The sequence below is a fragment of the Leucoraja erinacea genome, chromosome 7, assembly GCF_028641065.1.
Source record: "Leucoraja erinacea ecotype New England chromosome 7, Leri_hhj_1, whole genome shotgun sequence".
In the NCBI taxonomy this organism is placed as follows: Eukaryota; Metazoa; Chordata; class Chondrichthyes; order Rajiformes; family Rajidae; genus Leucoraja; species Leucoraja erinaceus.
Genome location: NC_073383.1, coordinates 66164115 through 66186713, shown reverse-complemented (window position 1 = coordinate 66186713; position 22599 = coordinate 66164115). Strand labels below are relative to the sequence as shown.

At 41.6% G+C, this 22599-nt stretch overlaps 1 protein-coding gene across 5 annotated transcripts in view; it reads right to left on the bottom strand.

The window, feature by feature from the left end:
• Positions 1–4321: 4321 nt before the first annotated feature.
• The window catches only part of lypd6 (LY6/PLAUR domain containing 6), a 197275-nt gene continuing 178997 nt past the window's right edge, over positions 4322–22599 (bottom strand). For all 5 annotated transcript variants that reach the window (XM_055638704.1, XM_055638702.1, XM_055638703.1 and 2 more), the window contains exons 3-5: positions 13028–13126; positions 8991–9121; positions 4322–4712 (exon numbers count right to left, since the gene is read on the bottom strand). In XM_055638704.1, the coding sequence (XP_055494679.1) occupies positions 4545–4712; positions 8991–9121; positions 13028–13126 (398 nt within the window). In that variant the 3' untranslated portion in view covers positions 4322–4544. The remainder of the gene's footprint in view (positions 4713–8990; positions 9122–13027; positions 13127–22599) is intronic.

Below are 22599 nucleotides of genomic sequence, written 5' to 3'. Positions count from 1 at the left end.
ATGTATCTGTGGCTCGATTGTAATCATGTATTTTCTTTCTGCTGTCTGGTTAGCACATAACAAAAGCTTTTTATTGTACCTCAGTTCACATGACATTAAACTAAACTCAAGGATAGACTGTGGGCAACATTTGTACCTGGATGGAAATGTCAAAGATTAGACAGCATTGGGTTAAGGCGAGAGGGGCAAAGTTTTTAGGAGATGTGCAGGACAAGTTTTTTTTACAAGGACCCATGTAAATAAACTGTTTTTTTTTAAACCTGTTTTTACCTGGATGTTTTTACCCGTTCTGGGTGCCATGGGTAAGGGTGAGGCAAACGCGAGAGTGGCATTTACGAGGCACATGGAAATGCAAGGAATGAATGAAATGGATCACGTACAGGCAGAGGAGATTGATTTAACTTGATGTCATATTTGGCACAGACATCATGGGCAAAGGGCCTATTCCTCTGCGGTACATTCTATATCCTTCATTAGGGATTAGACCAAAATTTAAATGTCTCATATTCAAATCTTTGTGCAATAAATGCCTCATACCATCACACCATTTGCCATCCTAAATGCCTGCTGCACCATGGCGTTGATTTTTCAGTGACTTTTATCCACATGTCTATCTTGTCCATCTGAAGAATATTTATCTCTCTAGCTATGTAAAAAAAAACCTCACCATTTCAGTTTCTTTTTCTACTGAGCTGGAATTTGAGGAATAAAACCTGAATGGAATATGTAGCCTTGTGCAAGTGAGACTTGATATAAGAAAATAAGAAATTAAAAAGATTCCACAGGGTACGGTAAAAATAGCAGAGACTGTAAGCTATATTCTTGAGGTGGGAATAGGGCAGTAAAGATCTTATAACACACATAAGAACAGAAAATGTTAGTAATGCACAGTGTGTACACACAGGAAACCAGATCGCATCAATACCATGGACAGTAGATCACTGACTCTGAATGGCTTGCTCTTTCCATAGATGCTGTTTGATCTGCTGAGTACTTCCAGCATTTACTGATCTCTATCTATTGTACACCAGTAGACCTGCTTCCTTCTCCCTGGGTACTTGATTTTTAAAAGAACATTGAGTACCCCCTTAGTCGTGATGTTATCCCACAGCAACCATAAAGACTTGAGCACTCGATCAGGTTGGTACCAGTGCAGTACAGTGGCTTCTCAGGTTACTAACAAACTGGTTTATGTGAATTCTCATGCCTTTGTATTTGTATGACTTTATAAGATGCCTTATGTGATTTGTATGCTTTTATAAGATCACCACTCAGTCTTCTACACTCCAATGATAAAAGGCCCAATCTACCCAACCGCTCCAGATAACTCAAGCCCCAGGCTGCATCCTCCCTGTAGCTGGGTGACCAGAACTGCACATAGTTGTCCAAGTGTGGTCTCACAAACAGGTTTTCAAAGAGCAGGAGGTTCTAGTTGAGCATCACAACAAGCAGATGACCCAATCATTATCTCATTAATATCTGTGTGACCTGCCCAGCAAATTTATTTAGAGTCATAGAGTCTTACAGCGTGGAAATAAGCCCTTCATCCCAACTTGCCACACTGGCAAATGTGTCCCATCTACACTAGTCCTACCTGCCTGCATTTGGCCCATATCCCTCTAAACCTGTCCTCTCCATGTACCTGCCTAAATGTTTCTTAAATCATGTGATAGTACCTGCCTAATCTACCCCTCTGGCAGCTCGTTCCACACACCTGCCACCCTTTGCATGAAAAGGTTACCCCTCAGATTCCTATTAAATCTTTCCCCCTTCATCTTAAACCTATCTCCCCCGGTTCTCGATTCCCCTACTCTGGGCAAGTGTCTACCGATCCATTCCTCTCATGATTTTGTACACAAAATTTTTAATTTAATTAACGTTTCTATTTCCTAAATGGCAGCAAGGACTACACTTCAAAAAAATGGTTTCAATGGATACAGTTTTTGAGACAGCTGATGCTATATAAATGAACGTTCTGCATCCTGATCAGTAATGTCACGCAGAGGTAAATGATCCAAATGCTAATTGGTTACGTTTTGGCTTTTCTGTGCTCTTATGCTCAAAATATCATCTTTAAAGCTTCTTCTGCACTCCCTTCTGAAAATATAAACTGTGTACTAGGAAAACCACAGCATCATGTTGACATAAAACACGAGTCTCCAGTTTCCTTCCACACTCCAAAGAAATACAGGTTTGTAGGTTAATTGGCTTGGTATAACTATAAATTATCCCTAGCGTGTGTAAGATAGTGCACTGGGATCGCTAGTCGACGTGGACTCGGTGGGGCGACGGACCTGTTACCGCGCTGTATCTCTAAAACGAAAACTAAATCAAAGACAGACACAAAGTGACTCGGCCAGTCAGGCAGCATCTCTGGAGAAAAAGGTTGGGTGACGTTTCAAGTTGAGACCTTTCTTCAGACTGAAAGTAGAGGGGAGGGAACTGAAGGTAAGAAAAGGCCAGAACAAAGCAGGGCCGGCAACAGATGACCAAGAAATATTCTGGAGCCCAAGAAATATTTAATTGGCCATTACAAGCTTGTGCCTTTCCACAACCATGTGCTATGTGCATATGTTCCTTTTGAGCTTTTGTGAAGAACAGGTATGTGTGCCTCTCAGGGAAGCCTTCACTTGAATCTCCTGTTTACCATATTTTATAAACTAAAACCAAATTGTCATAGAAAATCATTCCTTTTGTTGGTGAGACCTGTCTGCTCAACAAGGCACAGATTGTCTTGCAGGAATCCAAGTGTTGGGAATACATAATTGAGTTACACAGCTTTAGTTTAATTTAGAGAAACAGGCCCTTTGGCCCACCCACTGGCACATTAACATACTCCGTACATTAACACACTTTAGGGATAATTTAGACTGATACCAAGCCAAGTAACCTACAAATCTGTACGTGGGAGGAAACCGAAGATCTTGGGGCAAAAAACCCTCGCAGGTTACGGGGAGAACGTACAAACTCCGTACAGACAGCGCCCATAGACGGGATTGATCCCGGGTCCCTGGCGCAGCAAGTGCATTAAGGCAGCAACTCTACCGCTGCGCCACCGTGCTGCAGTTGGGTTGTTTGATCTTGCATTATATTATCCCACAGCTATCTCTCACCCATCCGACACAACTTCCCACACACTTGAGTCTTAAAGTGCCTATTCATTATTATCTTGATGTGGGACGCAACTGGCAATCCATAGTGTCGATGAGTTTCAAGCAGGTGGCCCCAGTTTACTCCTGCATTTCAAAGTCGTTAAGATTAATAGATTAAATGGCCACTATAATTTGCCATTTGCCAATAGTTCTGACACAAGTTGTTATTGTTTAGCTCCAAAAAGACTGTCAGAATCTTAGAAGCACAAGAGACTGCAGGTGATGGAATCTGGAGCAAAAAAACACCTGGAAGAACTAAGCAGATCAGGCAGCATCTGTGGACTACAGTTGACGTTTCGGGTCGAGACTTCATATTCTAGTCTAGACAAAGTGTCTCGACTCACCATGTGAACTGGCCGCTATAAATTGTCAATAGTTTGTAGGTGAGTGGTAGAATCTGGCAGGGGGAAATAATGGTAACGTAGCAAAATTAAATGGGATTAGCGTGGAAATTGTGTTGATGGATGCTTGAGTGTCCGTTTGTACAGTTTAGTACAGTTTGTACAGAGATACAGCGTGGAAACAGGCCCAAGTCCACGCCGACCATCGATCACCCGTTCACCGTTATTTCAATTTAGCATCCTACACAGTTTTGCATCCTACACTCTGGGAACAATTTACAGAACCTACAAATTTGCATTATGATGTGGGGGGGGGGGGGGGGGACTAGAGCACCCAGAGAAAGCCCGCGTGGTCCCAGGGAGAACATACAAACTTTGCACAGCCAGCACCCGTAGTCTGGATGGAACCTGGGTCTACCACTGCGCCACTGTGCTATCCACGGTGTTGATGCAGACATGGTGGGTCAAAGGACTTGTTTGCATGCTGTGTTATTGTAGAAAGTAATAGTGAGCCATCAAACTGAGCGAATCGCTTGGCCATTTCAGATGGAAGTATTATTGTGAGCCTGGAGTCACATAAAGGGCAGACAGAATAAAGACTGCACATTTCATTCTCCATAGGACATTTGTAAACCAGATGGAGTTTTATGACAGCATGGTAGTTTAATTTCCTTATTACAGATATCATTTTTTTTTTTCAATTTTTTAAAATTAAATGATTTTAGATCTCATCGAGTTAATCATCATGTGTCAGTAACCTAGGTTTTTGTGTGGGTACTGTCTACTTTGACATGTTCATGCTTGCATAAACACACAGTAAAGAATAAACAGATTATAAATATTGATTATTGAATTCAGTTTTCATCATCATGCACGCCAAGATTTTGTTTTCTCAAGTCACATGCACTTTTACAACAGGAATCAGTTTGGCCATTTCTTTAACCATTATTTTTTTTTACAGCATATAAGACATTTCACTGTATAAATGGATCATACAAAAATAAATACTATGTTAGATAACGCTGTACACGGAAGCATCAAATAGCACCAGCTATTCAACAAGCAACAAGAGAAGACTAATGCATGTTAAAGTCACTGCAGAGTGAAGTGATTGTCGAGTTGTTTGATTTATAGGAGATAATGTTGCAAATACTGCCTGGGAGGTGTTTCTTGGTAATGGGAGGTTACAGATTGTCCCTTCACAGCACGAAGTGCAGATCTGAAAAAAAGGGGAAACTGAATATTATTTGGTTTATAGTGAGGGTATCATCTTGCATATTTTCTTGCTCCATGACAGAATTGATCGACTGATTTAAAATGTTGAATACCAGCCATTGTTAATGAAAAGAATCAGGTAGAATCCTTCCAACTTTCAGAATGCTCAAAAGACTAGAAAGACGAACAGTTATTCTCTGACCCACTCTGCTAACTTCTTGCATTTCTGAGCCACTTCCCACAAGAACTCGACATTCTTGAGGGCGGAATGGTGGCACAGCGGTAGAGCTATTTACTTGCAGCGCCAGAGACCCGGGTTCGATCCTGACTACGATGCTTGTCTGTTCGGAGTTTGTACGTTCTCCCCGTGACCTGTGTGTGTTTTCACCAAGATCTTCGTTTTCCTCCCACACACTAAAGACGTATAGGTTTGTGTAGGGTAATGTTAATGTGTGGGGATCGCTGGTCGTTGTGGACCTGTTGGGCTGAAGGGCCTGTGTCATAAGGTCATAAGTGATATGGGGCAGAAGTAAGCCATTCGGCCCATCTGCCATTCAATCATGGCTGATCTATCTCTCCCTCCTGATCCCATTCTCCTACATTCTCTTCATAACCCCTGACACCCGTAGTAATCAAATGTTTCCACACTCTATCTCTAAACTTAACAAAACTAAACAAAAACTGAAGAAGGGTCTCGACCCGAAACGTCGCCTATTCCTTCACTCCATAAATGCTGCTTCACCCGCTGAGTTTCTCCAGCATTTTTGTCTTTCTTAAACTAAATCCCCGAATGGTTGGCAAGTGGCAGCTTCCCCAAGGAATCCTTGTGGACCACACCAATGGACTGTGAGGTGGGAGGTAGAGGGGGCTATGGGTAAACATTTGGAATAATCAAAGTGCTTGGACCTCGACCAGAAGACATGCATTCTTGGCACACACATATGAAACTTCAGGTTAAGTATCTGCAGAGGATGCGACAGTGCATGTGGAGGAGATTCACCATGATGAAAAGTTTCAATTATGAGGAGGGACAGGAGAGACAAGGTGCGTTTTCCTTGGGGCAAAGCAGGTTGAGAGAGGACATATTCTGAGGTGTATAAAATTTATGAATGGACTAGACTACAGGAAACCTTTCCTCATACCAGCAGTAGATTAAACTCGAGTACTCGAGGGAGACTCCAGTACTTGAGGGACAGAGCTACAGAGAGAGGTTGAGCAGGCTAGGGCTTTATTCCTAGTAGCACAGGAGGATGAGGGGTGATATTAGAGAGGCGTACAAAATCATGAGAAGAATAGATCAGGTAAACGCAGAGTCTTTTGCCCAGAGTAGAGGAATCAAGAACCAGAGGACACAGGTCTAAGGTGAGGCGGGTAGGATTTAATGGGAACCTGAGGGGTAACTATTTTTTACACCGGTTGATGGGTGCATGGAACAAACTACCGGAGTAGGTAGTTGAGGCACGTACTATCACAATGTTTAAATAAAATTAGACAGGTACATGAATAGGATAGGTTTAGGGGGATATGTGCCAAAAGAGTAAAGGTGGTACTAATGTAGATGGGGCATATTGGCCTGGGTGGGCAATTTGGGCTGTAGGGCCTGTTTGCACATATGACTATGACATACAATTAGGGTAAGAGAAAGAGATCTTGAGGGAATCTGACGGGGACCTTGTTTCATGCTAAGAGTAGTGGATATCTATAATCCACCTCTGGGGAGAGTAGTGAAAGCAGAGTAGTGAAAGCATTTAAGAAATGTCTAGACAAGCACTTGAATTGCATAGACATAGAAGGCTCTGGGCCAAGTGCTGGAAAATGGGATTAATGGGAGTGCCCTCGAGCCAGTGTGGATGGGGTGAGCTGAATAGCTTGCTTCCATGCTGTGTGACTCTACGACTCCAACACAATGTTATCATTTATTGTGAATTGAATTGAATACAAAATAAGGGCGTTTGTGCTTCAGTCGTATAAGGTATTTGTAACAGTATTGTCTGTTGGTTTAAAGAATATAAAAGCATTGGAAGCAGTTCATAGAAAGATTATTAAACGGATTCCAGAAATGGGCAGGTTGGCTTAAGAAGTTATGCTAAGTTTGGAACTGCTGGAGCTATTAAAATGAGGGACAACTTGATTAAAACACATAAGGTCCTGAGGGGTTTTAAGGAGGTGGAAGCAAAAAGTATACTGTTTCCTCGCATGGGAAAATTTAGAGATAAAGAGTCATAGAGTGATACAGCGTGGAAACTGGCCCTTCGGCCCAACTTGCCCACACCGGCCAACATGTCCCAGCAACACTAGTCCCACCTGCCTGCATTTGGCCCATATCCCTCCAAACCTGTCCTATCCATGTACCTGTCTAACTGTTTCTTAAACGTTGGGATAGTCCCTGCCTTAACTACCTCCTCTGGTAGCTTGTTCCATACACCAACCACCATTGCATGAAAAAGTTACCCTTCAGATTCCTATTAAACCTTTTCTCCTCCACTTTTAACCTATGTCCTCTGGTCTTCGATTCACGTTCTCTGGGCAAGAGACTCTACCCGATCTATTCCTCTCATGATTTTATACACCTCTATAAGATCACCCCTCATCCTCCTACACTCCAAGGAATAGAGTCCTTGCCTGCGCAACCTCGCCCTATAGCTCAGACCCTCTAGTCCTGGCAAAATCTTCGTAAATCTTCTTTGTACCCTTTGCAGGTTGACACCATCTTTCCTATAACATGATGCTCAGAACTGAGCACAAGTTGGGGGTCACGGTTTAAAATTATTAGGTCAAAAAACATTTTCTTTCAGAGGGCCATGAGACTTTGGCATTTTCTTCCTCAAAGTGGTAGAAATAGTCATTGAATGGTAATTGGGCAGATGCAGAATCTTTGACACAAGGGACTGTAGATGCTGGAATTTTACATGGAACATAAAGTGTTGGGAGTATCTCAGCGGGTTAGGCATCATCTCTGGAGGACATGGATAGGTGACGCATGGGATTAAGACCCTTCTTCAGACTGATTGTAGTGGGGGAAGAGATGTAGAATCTTGATAAGCATTAGGTTCCATGCCTGGATGGAATGGGAACTGACGGTACAACTTGTTTGAGCATCATCATATTGATTGAGTCAGGAAAAGGGTTCCGACCCGAAACGTCACCTGTTAATTTTCTCCTGAGATGCTGCCTGACCTGCTAAGTTACTCTAACACTTTGTGCCTATCATATTGTATGCAGCAGGCCTGTGAAAAAGTCACTTTTATAACAACTAAACCAGGTTCGCTTCTTAATAAACAGACACCACACACTATTTGGTAGACCAGTTCAAAACTTTACTTAACATCGGCCGATGGAAGGGAGGGAGAACTACAGTCAAGTGACCAACCCAGACACTTGACTGTGCTCAGTCACCTTCTCTGAACAACAGAATTACATTGCTTTAAATAGGTTTTTTGTCCCCTTATCACATTCCACAGACATTAGTCATGGTCAGAAGTACTGGAAAAGGTTTCCACAGAATACATCACATCAAACCTTTTTTTTTTACATGGTACAAGATATACTAAAAACATTGTCCATTTGCCTTATCTCCAAATAGACCACCCCTAGCTCTTTTCGCTGCTTCCTCTGTCATTTGGTCCCTCATAAACATAGGTCACTTGTTTACAAAGATGCAACTGTTTATTTCTCTCTTCCTTGATTGCCTGCTCCCCCATAAACATTGGTTATTTGATCTCTACTTCAAAGGTTTCTCTCCAGCTCCTTCACTTGGGAGACAATGTTATCTCTCACACCCCCCAACCTGAGGAAAGCCTAATTTGACACTAAATATAAGCTGTAAGCTAGCCCAGAAACCAATTTAATATTTTTAACTAAAATTCGGCTTCATCACCTGGAGGAGATGAGCCTGCTCTTCAATCATTAAAATGTTTGTTCTTTTGTTTGTAACCTGCCCGTCAAATAACACAAGAGACTCAAAATGCTGGAGTAACTCAGCGGGACAGGCAGCATCTCTGGAGAAAAGGAATGGGTTGCATTTCGGGTCGAGACCCTTCTTCAGACTAGTCAGAGGAAAAGGAAATGAGCTGTTTCCCAGCTCCTTCCTTGGAGCCTCAGTTAAGCTTATAGGGCTTGATATTACAATCCCTACTATAATTGGCACCTTCTTAATAACTTGAGTGGGGGTAGGGGTAAACATAGCTTAATGCAGCCATTGAATCATAGAAAATTGAGCAACTAGGAACATCAGACATGTGCGAAAAGGTCTTTAAAATGAATGTGAACACCACCTATTCACCTTGTATCCTTCATGATCAGGCTGCGTGCATCCTAAGGATAAACAATCCTTCAACGATACACATCGCTTTGTAACTGATGAACTGTCGCCCTTTGCATTCATTTTATGCCTTGTGTAGCAGTACTGTGTTTCTAGGAAGAAAAGAGCAAATTACAATGAGGGCCTTTAACAGTGTTCAAAAGCCTTTGTGTGGAATATTGAACAGGCTTATCACAATTAACTACCATTACATACACAATGATGCAGCAATGCAGTACATTCATTTTATCTCACACAAATGTTTGATACAAGCCCTCATTTTAATAATAAAATCCCTCAGATGATCATCATTATAAATGATAGAAAAAGCATCATGCAAGAATACCACTTTATAATCTTACTTTGCAGACATTCCATTTGCGATGTTTGTAGCGACTATGCTTCAGACAATGGATTTTTGTATTTGAGCCTGAACTGGGAAGTTTAAACTTTATATCCGCAACCAGTTTTTTGGGAATAGATTATTTTGTGAGTTTCATTTGTCCACTCTCATCTCTTGCTATAAGGAATACTCAATTTGTACCTCCCACTTTCACTGCCTCCCCGGGGTCATCGATTCTTGTCCTGCCGACACACACCCCCTCTGAGCACTCAATAAAGATCCCAACACAAAACATCACATATCCTTTTTCTCCTGAGATGTCGCCTGACCCGCTAAGTTACTCCAACACTTTGTGTCTATCTTCGGTAAATGCCAGCATCCTCAGTTCCTTTGCTACACACTCAATTTGTAACTTTGCAGTCCCAGTCTAGCTCATGGAGTTCACGAGAAGGTCTGGCCTTTCTATTATGCAAGAAAACAAATGAAATGTCAATCCCTCTGGTGAAAGTCTTGTATATCACAATCACTAGCTCAAAGCCAATATGGATAGAAAGCTGGGGACTGATGTGGGAGGATAGATTTGGTGATGACAAAAGGTTATTTTATTTGCCAATGTAGCAATAATCAAACTGTTGAGAAGGCAATGAACCATCAGCAATTAGTTGAACAGATAGGATAGACAGTCAGCACCTACTCCCTCATAAAATAAACTTCAAATACTAGCATAACCTTAAGGTGAAAGGGGCAAAATTTGTGCGGAGCAAGTACAGAGGGTAGTGAGTGCCTGGAATGCACTACCAAGGATGGTGGTGGAGATAGATACAATAGACAATAGGTGCATGAGTAGGCCTTTTGGCCCTTCGAGCCAGCACCGCCATTCAATGTGATCATGGCTGATCATCCCCAATCAGTACTCCGTTCCTGCCTTCTCCCCATATCCCCCGACTCCGCTATTTTCAAGAGCCCTATCTAGCTCTCTCTTGAAAGCATCCATAGAACCCGCCTCCACCGCCCTCTGAGGCAGTGAATTCCACAGACTCAGCACTCTCTGTGAGAAAAAGTGTTTCCTCGTCTCTGTTGTAAATGGCTTAAACTGTGGCCCGTAATTCTGGACTCCCCCAACATCGGGAACATGTTTCCTGCCTCTAGCGTGTCCAAGCTCTTAACAATCTTATATGTTTCAATGAGATACCCTCTCATCCTTCTAAACTCCAGAGGGTACAAGCCCAGCTGCTCCATTCTCGCAGCATATGACAGTCCCGCCATCCCGAGAATTAAACTTGTAAACCTACGCTGCACTCCCTCAATAGCAAGAATGTCCTTCCTCAAATTAGGGGACCAAAACTGGACACAATACTCCAGGTGAGGTCTCACTAGGGCTCTGTACAACTGTAGAAGGACCTCTTTGCTCCTATATTCGATTCCTCTTGTCAAAAGGCCAACATGCCATTCACTTTCTTCACTGCCTGCTGTACCTGCATGCTTACTTTCATAGACTGGTGTACAAGGACCCCCAGATCCCATTGTACTCCCCTTTTCCCAACTTGATGCCATTTAGATAGTAATCTGCCTTACTGTTTTTGTTACTAAGTGGATAACCTCGCATTTATCCGCATTTAACTTCATCTGCCATGCATCTGCCCACTCCCCCAACCTGTCCAAGTCACCCTGTATTCTCATAGCAACAGTGATATTTAAGAGATTTTTGGATAGGCACATGGCTATGCAGGGAATAAAGGGATATGGATTATATACAGGTAGATAAGACTTAAGCCAGTTGGAATAACAATTTTACTAAAGCTAATGAACCTATAAACGTGTACATCTTTAGAGGTAACTGGAGCACCTGGAGAAAACCCGCGTGGTCACAGGGAGAATGTACAAACTCTGTACAGACAGTACCCTTAGTCAGGATCAAACCCAGGTCTCTGGCACTGCAAGGCCGCAACTCTACTGCTGCGCCACTGAGCCGCCTGATATTTAACAATGGCAAACATCAAGTCTAAAAATGACCTGTGCAGACAGACAATGGGGGTTTGTTACCTCAGTGACTTGACTGGATTCTGGAAAGCAAGTCACAGATTGGATTGAGAAACAGCAATCTTCTACTGTAAACTTACTGCTGTGGATTTTGTTGTAATGAATGATCACATTTGATGGGAATGAAATGGAAAGTCTCTTTCCTTCCACAAAGAATGTGCCAGACTTGGTCAATGACAACTGGTGTCAACAGATCTAGATTACTGGTTGAATAATCTGGCACATTATCAATATATTTTTAATATTGCAAACATGGGAGATCACTAGCTTCTGTAAGAAGTGAAAGTTGACGTTGGGGAATTAGAACATAATACATCACAGGAACAGGTGCCTCAGCCCACAATGTCTGTGCCCAACCTAATGCCAGCAGCAAACCCTAATCTCCCTGTATATAATCCATATCATTTTATTCCCTGCATATCCATTGTGCCTATCCAAAAGTCTCTTAAATATCACAAGGAATAGTAGCATTAGGCCATTCGGCCCATCAAGTCTACTCTACCATTCAATCATGGCTGATCTCTCACTCCCTCCTAACCCCATTCTCCTGCCTTATCTCCATAACCTCTGACACCTGTACAAATCAAGAATCTATCTCTGCCTTAAATATATCCATTGGGCCTCCACAGCCTATTGTGGCAAAGAAATCCACAGATTCACCACCCTCTGACTAAAGACATTTCTCCTCAGCTCATTTCTATATCGTTTAGCAGAACACCTTCGCATAGTCTGCCTGAACCCACCTGATCTCCCAGTTGTTGGACACTCTAATTCTCCTTCCCACTCCTACACAAACCTTTCTGTCCTAGGTCTCCTCCATTGTCATGAGGCTAAACACAAATTGGAGGAGAAGAATCTCATATTTTTCTTGGGCAGTGGTATGAATCTTGATTTCTCTCACTTCAGGGAGCGCGGGCATTCCCTCTCTCTCTATCCCTCCCCCAATCCAAGTCGCACTAGCTTCTCATTTTCACCCTACATACAGCTAACAATGGCCTGTTTCCTTTATCATCGTTACTTTTTTGCATATCTATCATACATTGCTCTTTATCTCTTCACATTATTGTCTATATCTCATTTCCCTTATCCCTAGCCAGTCTGAAGAAGGGTCTTGACCCGAAACGTCACCCATTCCCTCTCTCCAGAGATGCTGCTTGTCCGGCTGAGTTACTCCAGCTTTTTCTTTCTACCTTCCTAAAAGAACGTCCTTTAATTCTGATATCACTGTTGTATCTGTCTCCACCACCATCCCTGGTAAAGCGTTCCAGGCACTCACTATCCTCTGTAAAAAGAAAACTTGCCCCGCACATCTCCTTTAAATTTTGCCTCTCTCACCTCTCTAGTATTTGAAATTTCTATCCTGGGGAATAGGTTCTCTCAGTCTAACCTATCTACACCTCATAGTTTTATACATTTCAATCAGGTCTCCCCTCAACCTATTGCATTCCATGAATTAATGGACCATTAACATATTTTTGCGTAGTTTTTACATGTACAAGTTTCCATTTTCATCAAGCTCAAATGGACTTCTTCAAAGAAACTGATCAGTGTATGGATCATAGTTAAATGTGCAATATTTTGGTGTGTGTCAAGATGGTGTACTTTACAAAAGCATTGCCGTGAAAATTGGACGTACCTCTCGGGCAGTAGACATCTGGAGCCCAGCGATTGCACTCATAATTATCTGCTGCATTTTCACATGTAAAACATTTGAACCCACCAGGATAAGGTGTTGCTGAAAAAGAACAAGCATTTGGCTAGAAAGCTCGAGTAACAACATCTGGCATTGATGCATGAGGTGATACTGGCGACCGGGGATGTAGCGGGGCATTGGAAAGGTGCAACCAGTGCCCAATACATCCTGCTTATACATACATCCAATACATCAGTCTGAAGAAGGGTCTCGAACCGAAACATCACCCATTCCTTCTTTCCAGAGATGATGCCTGTCCCGCTGAGTTACTACAGCATTTTGTGTCTACATCCTTCTTCAGAGTGGGGTGATGACTGATCTTTCAGAAGTGTATTTTTAATGTCATATTACAGTACCGTTGGAATAAATAGCTTAGTTTTGTTTTGCTTGGAAATACAGCGTAGAAACAGGCACTTCGGCCCACCGAGTCCGCGCTGAAAATCGATCCCAACACCACTAATACTATTCTGCACCCTAGGGCCAATTTTACAATTTTACCGAAGCAAAGTTTTAGAATTTTAACCAAAGCATGGTAACAATGTTAATTAATCGACCGTCATTGCAGCTGTGCACACTTGTTAATGCAGGCTAAATCATGTTTTCACAATTCTAATATGATTTGGCATCTTCCCAACATGAATAAATTGTATCTTTTACTGTAACTTTTAAATTGGCATGACCACGTTTGCAGTCCTAAATTCTAGTGGAATGATTAATAAAGTTTCATTGAAGTCGAGCATGATTTTTAACCACATGAGCCGACTACATCATATATTTTTATAGCATCATGCATCAAGGTGTTTCAAATAAAGACCAGACAGGTGTAGGTTAATACTGAGGCAGATGGTCAGCATAGGAACACATAATATATATCAAAGTAACTAGGAGGTTATAAAATCTATTTTGTGAACTCCACTTGAAAAATGATCTCACGGACAGGATGCTGAGTGGAAAGATCCTATCATCTATCAAGGTTACTTATTTCCAGCAGTTATTAATAAATTTCCACAGGGAAAAGCACACTATGATTCCTTTGAATGGATTATTTTGGGATACACATACTTATTCACTTTGGCATTATATTTTTAGCACGACATCCCCAACATCCGAGCATTCGAGAAATATGGATATTTTAGTGAATATGATATGATATGATATGCCATTTATTGTCACTATACATGTACAGTGAAACTGAAAGCTGCTCGTACTCAGTGTATACATACAATTTAGCACAAAAAACAAGAAACAGAAAAACAAAAAACAGAAGGGAGGGGGGGGGGGGATAGGTGCACATTTTTTCTGCGGCGCTACAACTTATATACAGATGGAAGTCCGTGGTGTTGGGCAGTGAAGTCAGTGCATGTGTGAATTTGAATTTATAGTAGTTATAATTCTCGTAAAGCAACTATTTCTGTGTCTATTGGTCCTGGATTTGATGCACCTATAGCGCCTTCCAGAGGGCAGCAGGTCGAACAGTCCAAACGCAGGATGGGAGCTGTCTTTGATGATCTTCTTTGCCCTGCTAAGGCAGCGGGAGGTGTAGATGTCCATCAGGGAGGGGAGAGGGCAGCCAATGATCCTCTGCGCTGTCCTAGTTACCCTCTGAAGCCTCTCCCTGTCTGCCATGGTGCAGCTGCCATACCATGCTGTAATTCAGTATGTCAGCAAGCAAGAATATGCCTTTCAGGGACAAATTAATTGGTTTCTGGGTGTGGGTGTGTCAATTTTGTCAAAGATCACATTTTTCCCTCAACTTTTTATCTGATACAGAATTCTCTTGGTAAATAATTTCTATGATCAAACGGGGAATTACCACTAACCCTAGCAAGCAGCAGTTCCGAATGTCCACATCAACCCAATATCCAGAGGCTCCTCAAGTTATCTGTTAAACTTGAGACTTTTTGTGAGCTAAGTTGGTAAGAAATGGAACTATGAAGGGAACCACTGGGATTCAAGATGTTTGAGAAACTTACCAGTGGAGGGAATGGAAGGGAACTTTCATCTCCCTCCCATCCATTTTCACTTCTGCCGTTACCTTCTATCCCCATCTCTCCCTCTGGCGTTTCATTCATTCCTCCACTTCTTTCCTTATCTGACACCTTTTGACTCCTTTACACCTCTCGTCTTTGTCACCTGCTCCACTCCTCTGGCAATCAACCTAATCCCCACCTGTATCCACCTCTCTTTTCATAATCATAATCAGACTTTATTAGCCAAGCATGTTTTGCAACATATGAGGAAATTGATTTGCCAAACGGTCATACTAATAAAAAGCAACAGAACACACAAAATCCATTTTTACATAAACATCCACCCACAGTGACTCCTCCACATTCCTCACTGTGATGGAAGGCAAAACAAAGTTCAATCTCTCCCTTCTTTGTCCTCCAGCGGTCGGGGGCCTCTAACCTTCCGTTGATGGGATGATCTTACTCCCGTAGCCAGCGGCGGGCCTCCTCGTCGGGACGATCAAGTTCCTGCATCGGGACGGAATCTCAGCCCCCACGCTCCGGGCGATCTACCCCGGTTCGGGGCTAGTCGAACGTCATGCGGCTTTTGGAGCTTCCCGACGTTGGTCTCTTACCCGAGACTGCGATCCCCAGTCTTCTCTCCCCTATTCCACCAGGCGGTGGGGTCCCGCCCTAGAAAGTTCACTGCCTATTCCCTCCACAGATCCTGCCTGACCTGTTGCGTTCCTCCAGAAATGCAATACGATATAACTTTATTTATCCCAGGAGGGAAATTGATCTGCCGACAGTCATAAAAACACAAATACATGAAACAAGAAATAAGGCCATGCTGGTTTGCATGCAGCAGTTGGAGTTAAGAATGGAGGCAAGATGGAAGACAATTCAACACAGTGTTTATGTGAAAGCGCTCATTAATCTTGTTCAAAAATACTGTACCTTCAGGTGCTGGAAGGAACATATTACTTTCTGCAAAATATGTGTACTGTGTTAGTGCCAGTGATTGGAGTCGTGCCAGCAATGATGTAATTTAAAATATCGGATCCTGATTACAATTGTACTGTGAGGATTTAAAAGCCTTTCATCCACAATCCATTGTACTTTGGAAATACCAGACTTGTGTCAGACTGCAAGCTAGTTGCATAGTAACGTGAGATACAAACTTTATACTGAGCTTTAAACATAATTACATCCACTGGCTCATTTATGAATCGTTCTCCTTGTGAAGCTGAATTTAGGAAGACACAACAGAGTGTATGAGTGAAGGCCAGGAAAAATTGTGATTAAATTGGTCAATTAAAAATATTGACCAATTTAATAATCCAAGCAATATTGGGCAGGGACCTAGATGGTTAAATTGCACTTTAGAACATTCCTTAGTCTCAGATTTTTTCATTTGTTTTTTCTCAAACAACTAATCTGAATGCTGTGTATTTGTAAGCAATTGTCCCAAGTGATGTCATGGTTAATGGTTATTTGGTACTTTATATGTTTTGGTCTGACATCCCATCTGTAACAGTGTAACAATTTATAATAGCAATTCCTGGTGGGGTTACGGCAACACCATTAATCATGTAACTCCAACAGCAAACAGCAAGTATTAGGCATGACATCACTGCTCCAGTCAACTCTGATGGTAAACAAGCTCGCTGGTGGATTTAATGAGATATCTCGGATTCAATTGAATGCAGTTTGAGCAACTCCACTAGGATTTCTCTGGGTGCTCCACTTTCCTCCCACATCTCAAAGACATGTGGGTTTGTAGGTGTATTGGCCTCTCTATATTGCCCCCAGTGTGTAGGGAGTGGATAAGAAAGTGGTATAGGGAGGTTTCACGGCAGTCGGGTCACGACCCATGACCCGTACTGTTGCTACGCTACTCCAAATGGAGTACACGCGATGAACTGCAGGTAAGCACTGACCATTGTTTCCAGCGTAGCGGGCCCGTTAAAACCAGCTGAAATTGTCAATTTTTGCGCTGTAAATAATTATGGAAATCGGGATACGCGTGTGAGACATTTAGCCTACTTCAGAATTCCAAAAGTGAGGAGGAATGACGGTAGATAGAAACGAGAGCTGAAGGGACAACAACAGCCAAAGTGCTTGGCGAACATTGGCCGTTTGCTCAATGTATTTCATCAACTAAGGCATTATTTGTGTTTTTTCTTGATTCCTTTGGCATCTAAAAAGTTTCAGAAGTGATAAATCTGGCTGTAAAATGTTTTAAATCGCCCATGGTTCCCCAAGTGGGTTTTTACATACAAAAAAGAAAATGCCTCTGAAGCAAAATTTACAGCCAAATTTATCACTTCTGAGACTTTTTAGATACCAAAGGAATCAAGAAAAACCACAAATAATGCCTTACTGTTGATGAAATGCAGTGAGCAAACGCGATAATTCCCAATATTTTCAATTCCGATATCTGCACAGCCAATGTTCGCCAAGCACTTTAGCTGCTGTTGTCCCTTCAGCTCTCGCTTCTCTTTACCTTCATTTCGCTTCACTTTTGTAATTCTAAAGTTGGGTACATGTCTCTCACACTTACCCCGACTTCCACAATTTTTTACAGCGCAAAAATTCAAAATTTTGGCGGTTTTTAACAGGTAGGAAAGTACGCGTTTCTTGCATTAATAACATATACCGGAAGTTATGGGTGTCCTCCAGATGGATTGAGCGGCTCCGTGCGTCAAGCCCTATGACCCAGTGACCTTACGTGCACACCCCCTATAACATAGAACTAGTGTGAATGGGTGATCGATGATCGGCGTGGACTCGGTAGGCCGAAGGATCTGTTTCCATGGAAGGGATGCTATTGCAGAGGATTGGAATAGGATTTACTCCCATTAGGAAGAGAATGGTTTAATTAGGGACAGTCAACATGGCTTTGCTGATTGGGTTTTTTGAGGAGGTGACAAATAAGATCTATGAGGGCAAGGTGGTGGATGTTGTCTACATGGATTTTAGTGAGTCATTTGATAAAATCCCCCATGGTAAGTTGATCTAGAAGACTAAACCCGCTTGTCACAAGGAGAACATGCAAACACCACACTGACAGCACCCAAGATCAGGATTGAACCCGAGTCACTGGCACTGTGAGACAGTAGTTCCCTCAGCTGCACCACTGTGCCACCAGAGCAAAGGCTAGATCAGATGTGCTGGTTTCTCCCACAAACTCCATTACAATAAGGCTCCATCATCTAAGGGACATAGACTATTCAATTTTTTGGAAGCAAGCAAAGAATTTTACTGTGCCAAGTCACACGTGACAATAAAGTATTTCTATTCCTTTTTATTCCTAGTTTAGCAGTCAGCATAATTTGCTGAGAGAGATTTATTTTTTGAGCAATATTCTAATTAGTTATAACATCTTTATAACAGTAGAATCGGGCACAGATAGACACAAAAAGATGGAGTAACTCAGTGGGTCAGGAGAAAAGGAATAGGTGACCTTTTGGGTCGGGACTCTTCTACAGACAGATGGAATTTGCCATTCATTGAGAAACACTGGGGAAGATTATCATTGGCACAAAACAGATTGCATTAAATGGAGATTGATCCAGAAAAATTGATTCATCATCTAAAGGCAGTTGTTGGTCCCCATGACGGTTTATCGTGCAGATTTCAAAGCATGAACCAACTATTCTGCGATGATGTTATACGGCCGTTCATTATAGTTGCAAATTCCATAATGAAAGTTAAGACCCACTCCATATCTTGTATCACACACAATCTTATGCAGTCAGCTTTGCTACAATCCACATCAGGCGTGGAGAGAAAAAGGATCACGTGAAGAGAATATTTCATGTTAGTCGGCATTCATTTAAAGGTCAACACAAAGTCAATAAAAATGCATATGAACGATTGATTTTTAAAGTTCTGGTTAACAGATTAAGTTTAAGTTCATAAAACACAGAAACAGAATAAGGCCATTCGACCCATTGAGCCTGTAACCTTTTGATGGCCTTACTAACCAAGAATTTAGTAATCTCCGCTTTAGAAATATCCAAAGAATTGACCTCCACTGCCGTTTGTGGTAATTAATTCCACAGATTCACCACCCTCTAGCTAAAGAAATTCCTCCTCATCTCCATTCTAAGGGGGTATGGAGAGAAGGCAGGTACAGGATACTGAGTTGGATGATCAGCCATGATCATATTGAATGGCGGTGCAGGCTCGAAGGGCTGAATGACCTACTCCTGCACATATTTTCTATGTTTCTATGTTAAAAGTACATTCTTTTATTCTGAGTTGTGCCCTCTGGTTCGAGACACTCCCAATACTGAAAACAGTATATTCATTGGAGTTTAGAGGGAGGAGAGAGAATGATTGAAACACTTTAAGATCTTGATGGTTCTGAAGTGGGTGGATGTGTAGAGAACGTTGTCTGCTGCAGGGGAATCTAGAACTAGAAGTAGCTGTTGACTATATATTGTTGAAATATATCGTTGACTATTTCAAAAATTTTAGCAGATTTCTTTTTAATGGTAAATTGTATCTTTGGAAATCTCTTCCTCAAACAACTGTAGAAGCAGAGTCTATGATATATTGGAGGCAGAGGTAGATCATTTTTAATAAGCAAGGAGTGAAAAGGAAATGCAGAGGTTATGATCAGATCAACCGTGATCTTAATAAACGGCAGAGCAAGTCTGAGGGTTTGAATGGCACAATCCTGCTCCTAATTCCAGTGTTTATATGTAAGTTTAATTCTTCCACCTCATCAGCAGACGACCCTGCCACTGAAGTGAAAGAAGTACACTAACTCCTAGAGACTAAGAACAAGGAAGCGCTTAATGAGTGCAACGTTAGGAAAGAAGGCAACACAAGAACAAGCTTAATTTGTAAAACATCATAGCATACAGGGCAGCACAGGGGCACAATGGTAAACTTGCTGCCTTATAGCACCAGAGACCTAGATTCAATCCTGACTACGGGTGCTGTCTGTCTAGAGTTTGTACGTTCTCCCTGTGACTGTGTGGGTTTTCTCTGGGTGCTCTGGTTTCCTCCCGCATTCCAAAGACATGCAGGTTTGTAGGCTAATTGGCTTTGTTAAAATTGTAAATTATACCTAGTGTGTAGGATAGTGCTAGTGTACAGGGTGGTCGCTGGTCGGCATGGACACGGTGAGCTGAAGAGCTTGTTTCTGCACTGTATCTCTAAAGTCTAAAAGGTGCAGAAAGTAAATCGAGGGCTTACTAAGGTACACAAAGATCTCAAAATTCATGTTTTTCAGTGGGAATAATGGATAATCAATGATTTTGTTCTTTCACCCAGTTTAACTGAGTTTAGCAAGCTAGAGAAAGGAAGCTTTCACTTATCTCAGTAAACCCCATTTGATTGAAAATTACTTAGTTTAGGTGCAGGAAGGAACTGCCGGTGCTCATTTAAACTGAAGATAGACACAAAAAGCGAACTCAACGGGTCAGACAGCAACTCTGGATAAAAAGAATAGGCGACGTTTAGGGTCGAGACCCTTCTTCACACTCAGTCTTGACCCGAAACATCACCTATTCCTTTTCACCAAAGATGCCGCCTGTCCCTCTGAGTTACTCCAGCATTTTGAGTCTATCTTCGATAGAATGTGCTGCTTCTGATTTATTCATTCGTGGAATGTGTGTTGCTGAGTAAAACATCATTCATTGCCTGTTTCAAATTGGCTTGAGAATATGAACACCTGCTTTCTGATATCACATTGAATACAGTTACTCCAGCATTTTGTGTCTACTGTACCTTTGGTTTAAACCAGCATCTGCGGCTCCTTCCTAGACAGCACATTCCATCTGATCAGTGGCAAAATATATTTTTGGAAAAATATATTTTGACACTGATGAAGAATACATTGCTGCAGGAAGGTGCTCCAAAGGGATTTGCATGCACAGACTTCCTCAGGCAATTTGAATAGAATGGTTTCTGAACACAGCCACTCTATTATTCATATTATTCATAGTGCTGAGAGGTAGGAAGAAATCACATCTATTATTGTTCTGTTGAATTACTTTTCAAGATAAATACCAGTCACAATCAAATTGAAAGGCAACTTCCATGCTGGAAAACTTTTTTTTACTTTGTTTTCCCACATTACATGGAAAACAATGCCAGAACAGATCACAATGTGTTGGAAGGAACTGCAGACGCTGGTTTAAATGGATGGGCACAAAATGCTGGAGAAACTCAATGGGTCATACAGCATCTCTAAAGAAAAGGAAGTGTTCACGTTTCAGGTCGAGTCCCTTCTTCAGACTGGAATCTGAAGAAGGGTCTCAACCCAAAACCTATTCCTTCTCCCCAGAGATGCTGTCTGACCTGCTGAGTTACTCCAGCTTTTTGTGTCTATCTTCAGATCACAATGTAACTGTGATGCGTTTTCATTTTTACAATAATGATGAACAATCCCTCTTTCCCAAAAGGTAAAAATGGTTTGTCAAAACGTTTTTTTTCATAAAAACAAAGGTATTTAACATTTTTTTTATTTTAAAGTTAGTAGAAAATTAATTAAATACTAAATTTAATTTCTCGCTGTAGCAATTAATACTTTACATTGAAATCTAAAGAGAGTGAGTTTTCTTTAGTCTCAGTGGTGCTATTGAGAATGTTCAAAAGATTTAAAAGTTACAAAAATGGATTCAACTGTAAAATTAAAGCAAAAAAATCCTTTCACCTTTCCCCTATTACACTAACAAGGCTAACAAAGATGTTTATGCCCTTTCCCAATAACACCAGCGAGATAACTGCACAACCTCATGAATGTTTTTGTTTTTTATATAAACATGAGGAAAATGTTCAGACTCTTGGCTCCTACCCTTGCTCTATAAGATTATAATGTGGGTCAATAAAAAAAAAACAAAATGCTTGATATGCAGAAAAATAGCCTTCTCATCATGACCATATATGGGCTAAACCTTCCTCTCTCAGAAGAACCTGTCAATCTCGACAAGCAAGATACTGTACAATGCTCTGTTAGATAAAGTATTGCTGAATCACTGATTATTGGGGTATAAATATATCTGATTAATCATTACCCCTTTGTGTGGGGAAAGAGTTGCTCTGTATACTCTGTATCTACATACTGTAAGAGTTACTACCTGGTGGAAATTTTTTTTACTACTTGATTACAACTTTTATTGCGTTTTCGTCTGATTGAAGTGAAACGAACCATAATATTGGCATAGTCGGCAGGATCTTGCTGGAAACTATCTCTGAAGACTGAGTCAGGCTACAGTTTGGCCGAGATCTCGAAGGGAGTAGAAAGTGCACTATCGGACCCCTTCAGTCTAAACTCCTGAGAGTGCCCGGGAACACTGTGGTCCTTTATCCAAAGTGATCTGATTCCCTGCCAAGATCTTTCAGAACAGACAACGCAAGGTAAGACAATTTTTGGGATTGTTAACTCAGACTAATTTGGCTGTCTGAAGTATTAAGCCGACATTGAGCCGAGTAATGGGATAGGCTCGGGATAAGAGTGATGTGTGTGTTCCGGTACATGTGGGAACTTTCGTACAGCATATGTGTTATTTGGATCCAGGAAAACGTAAATATATTACATAATGAATA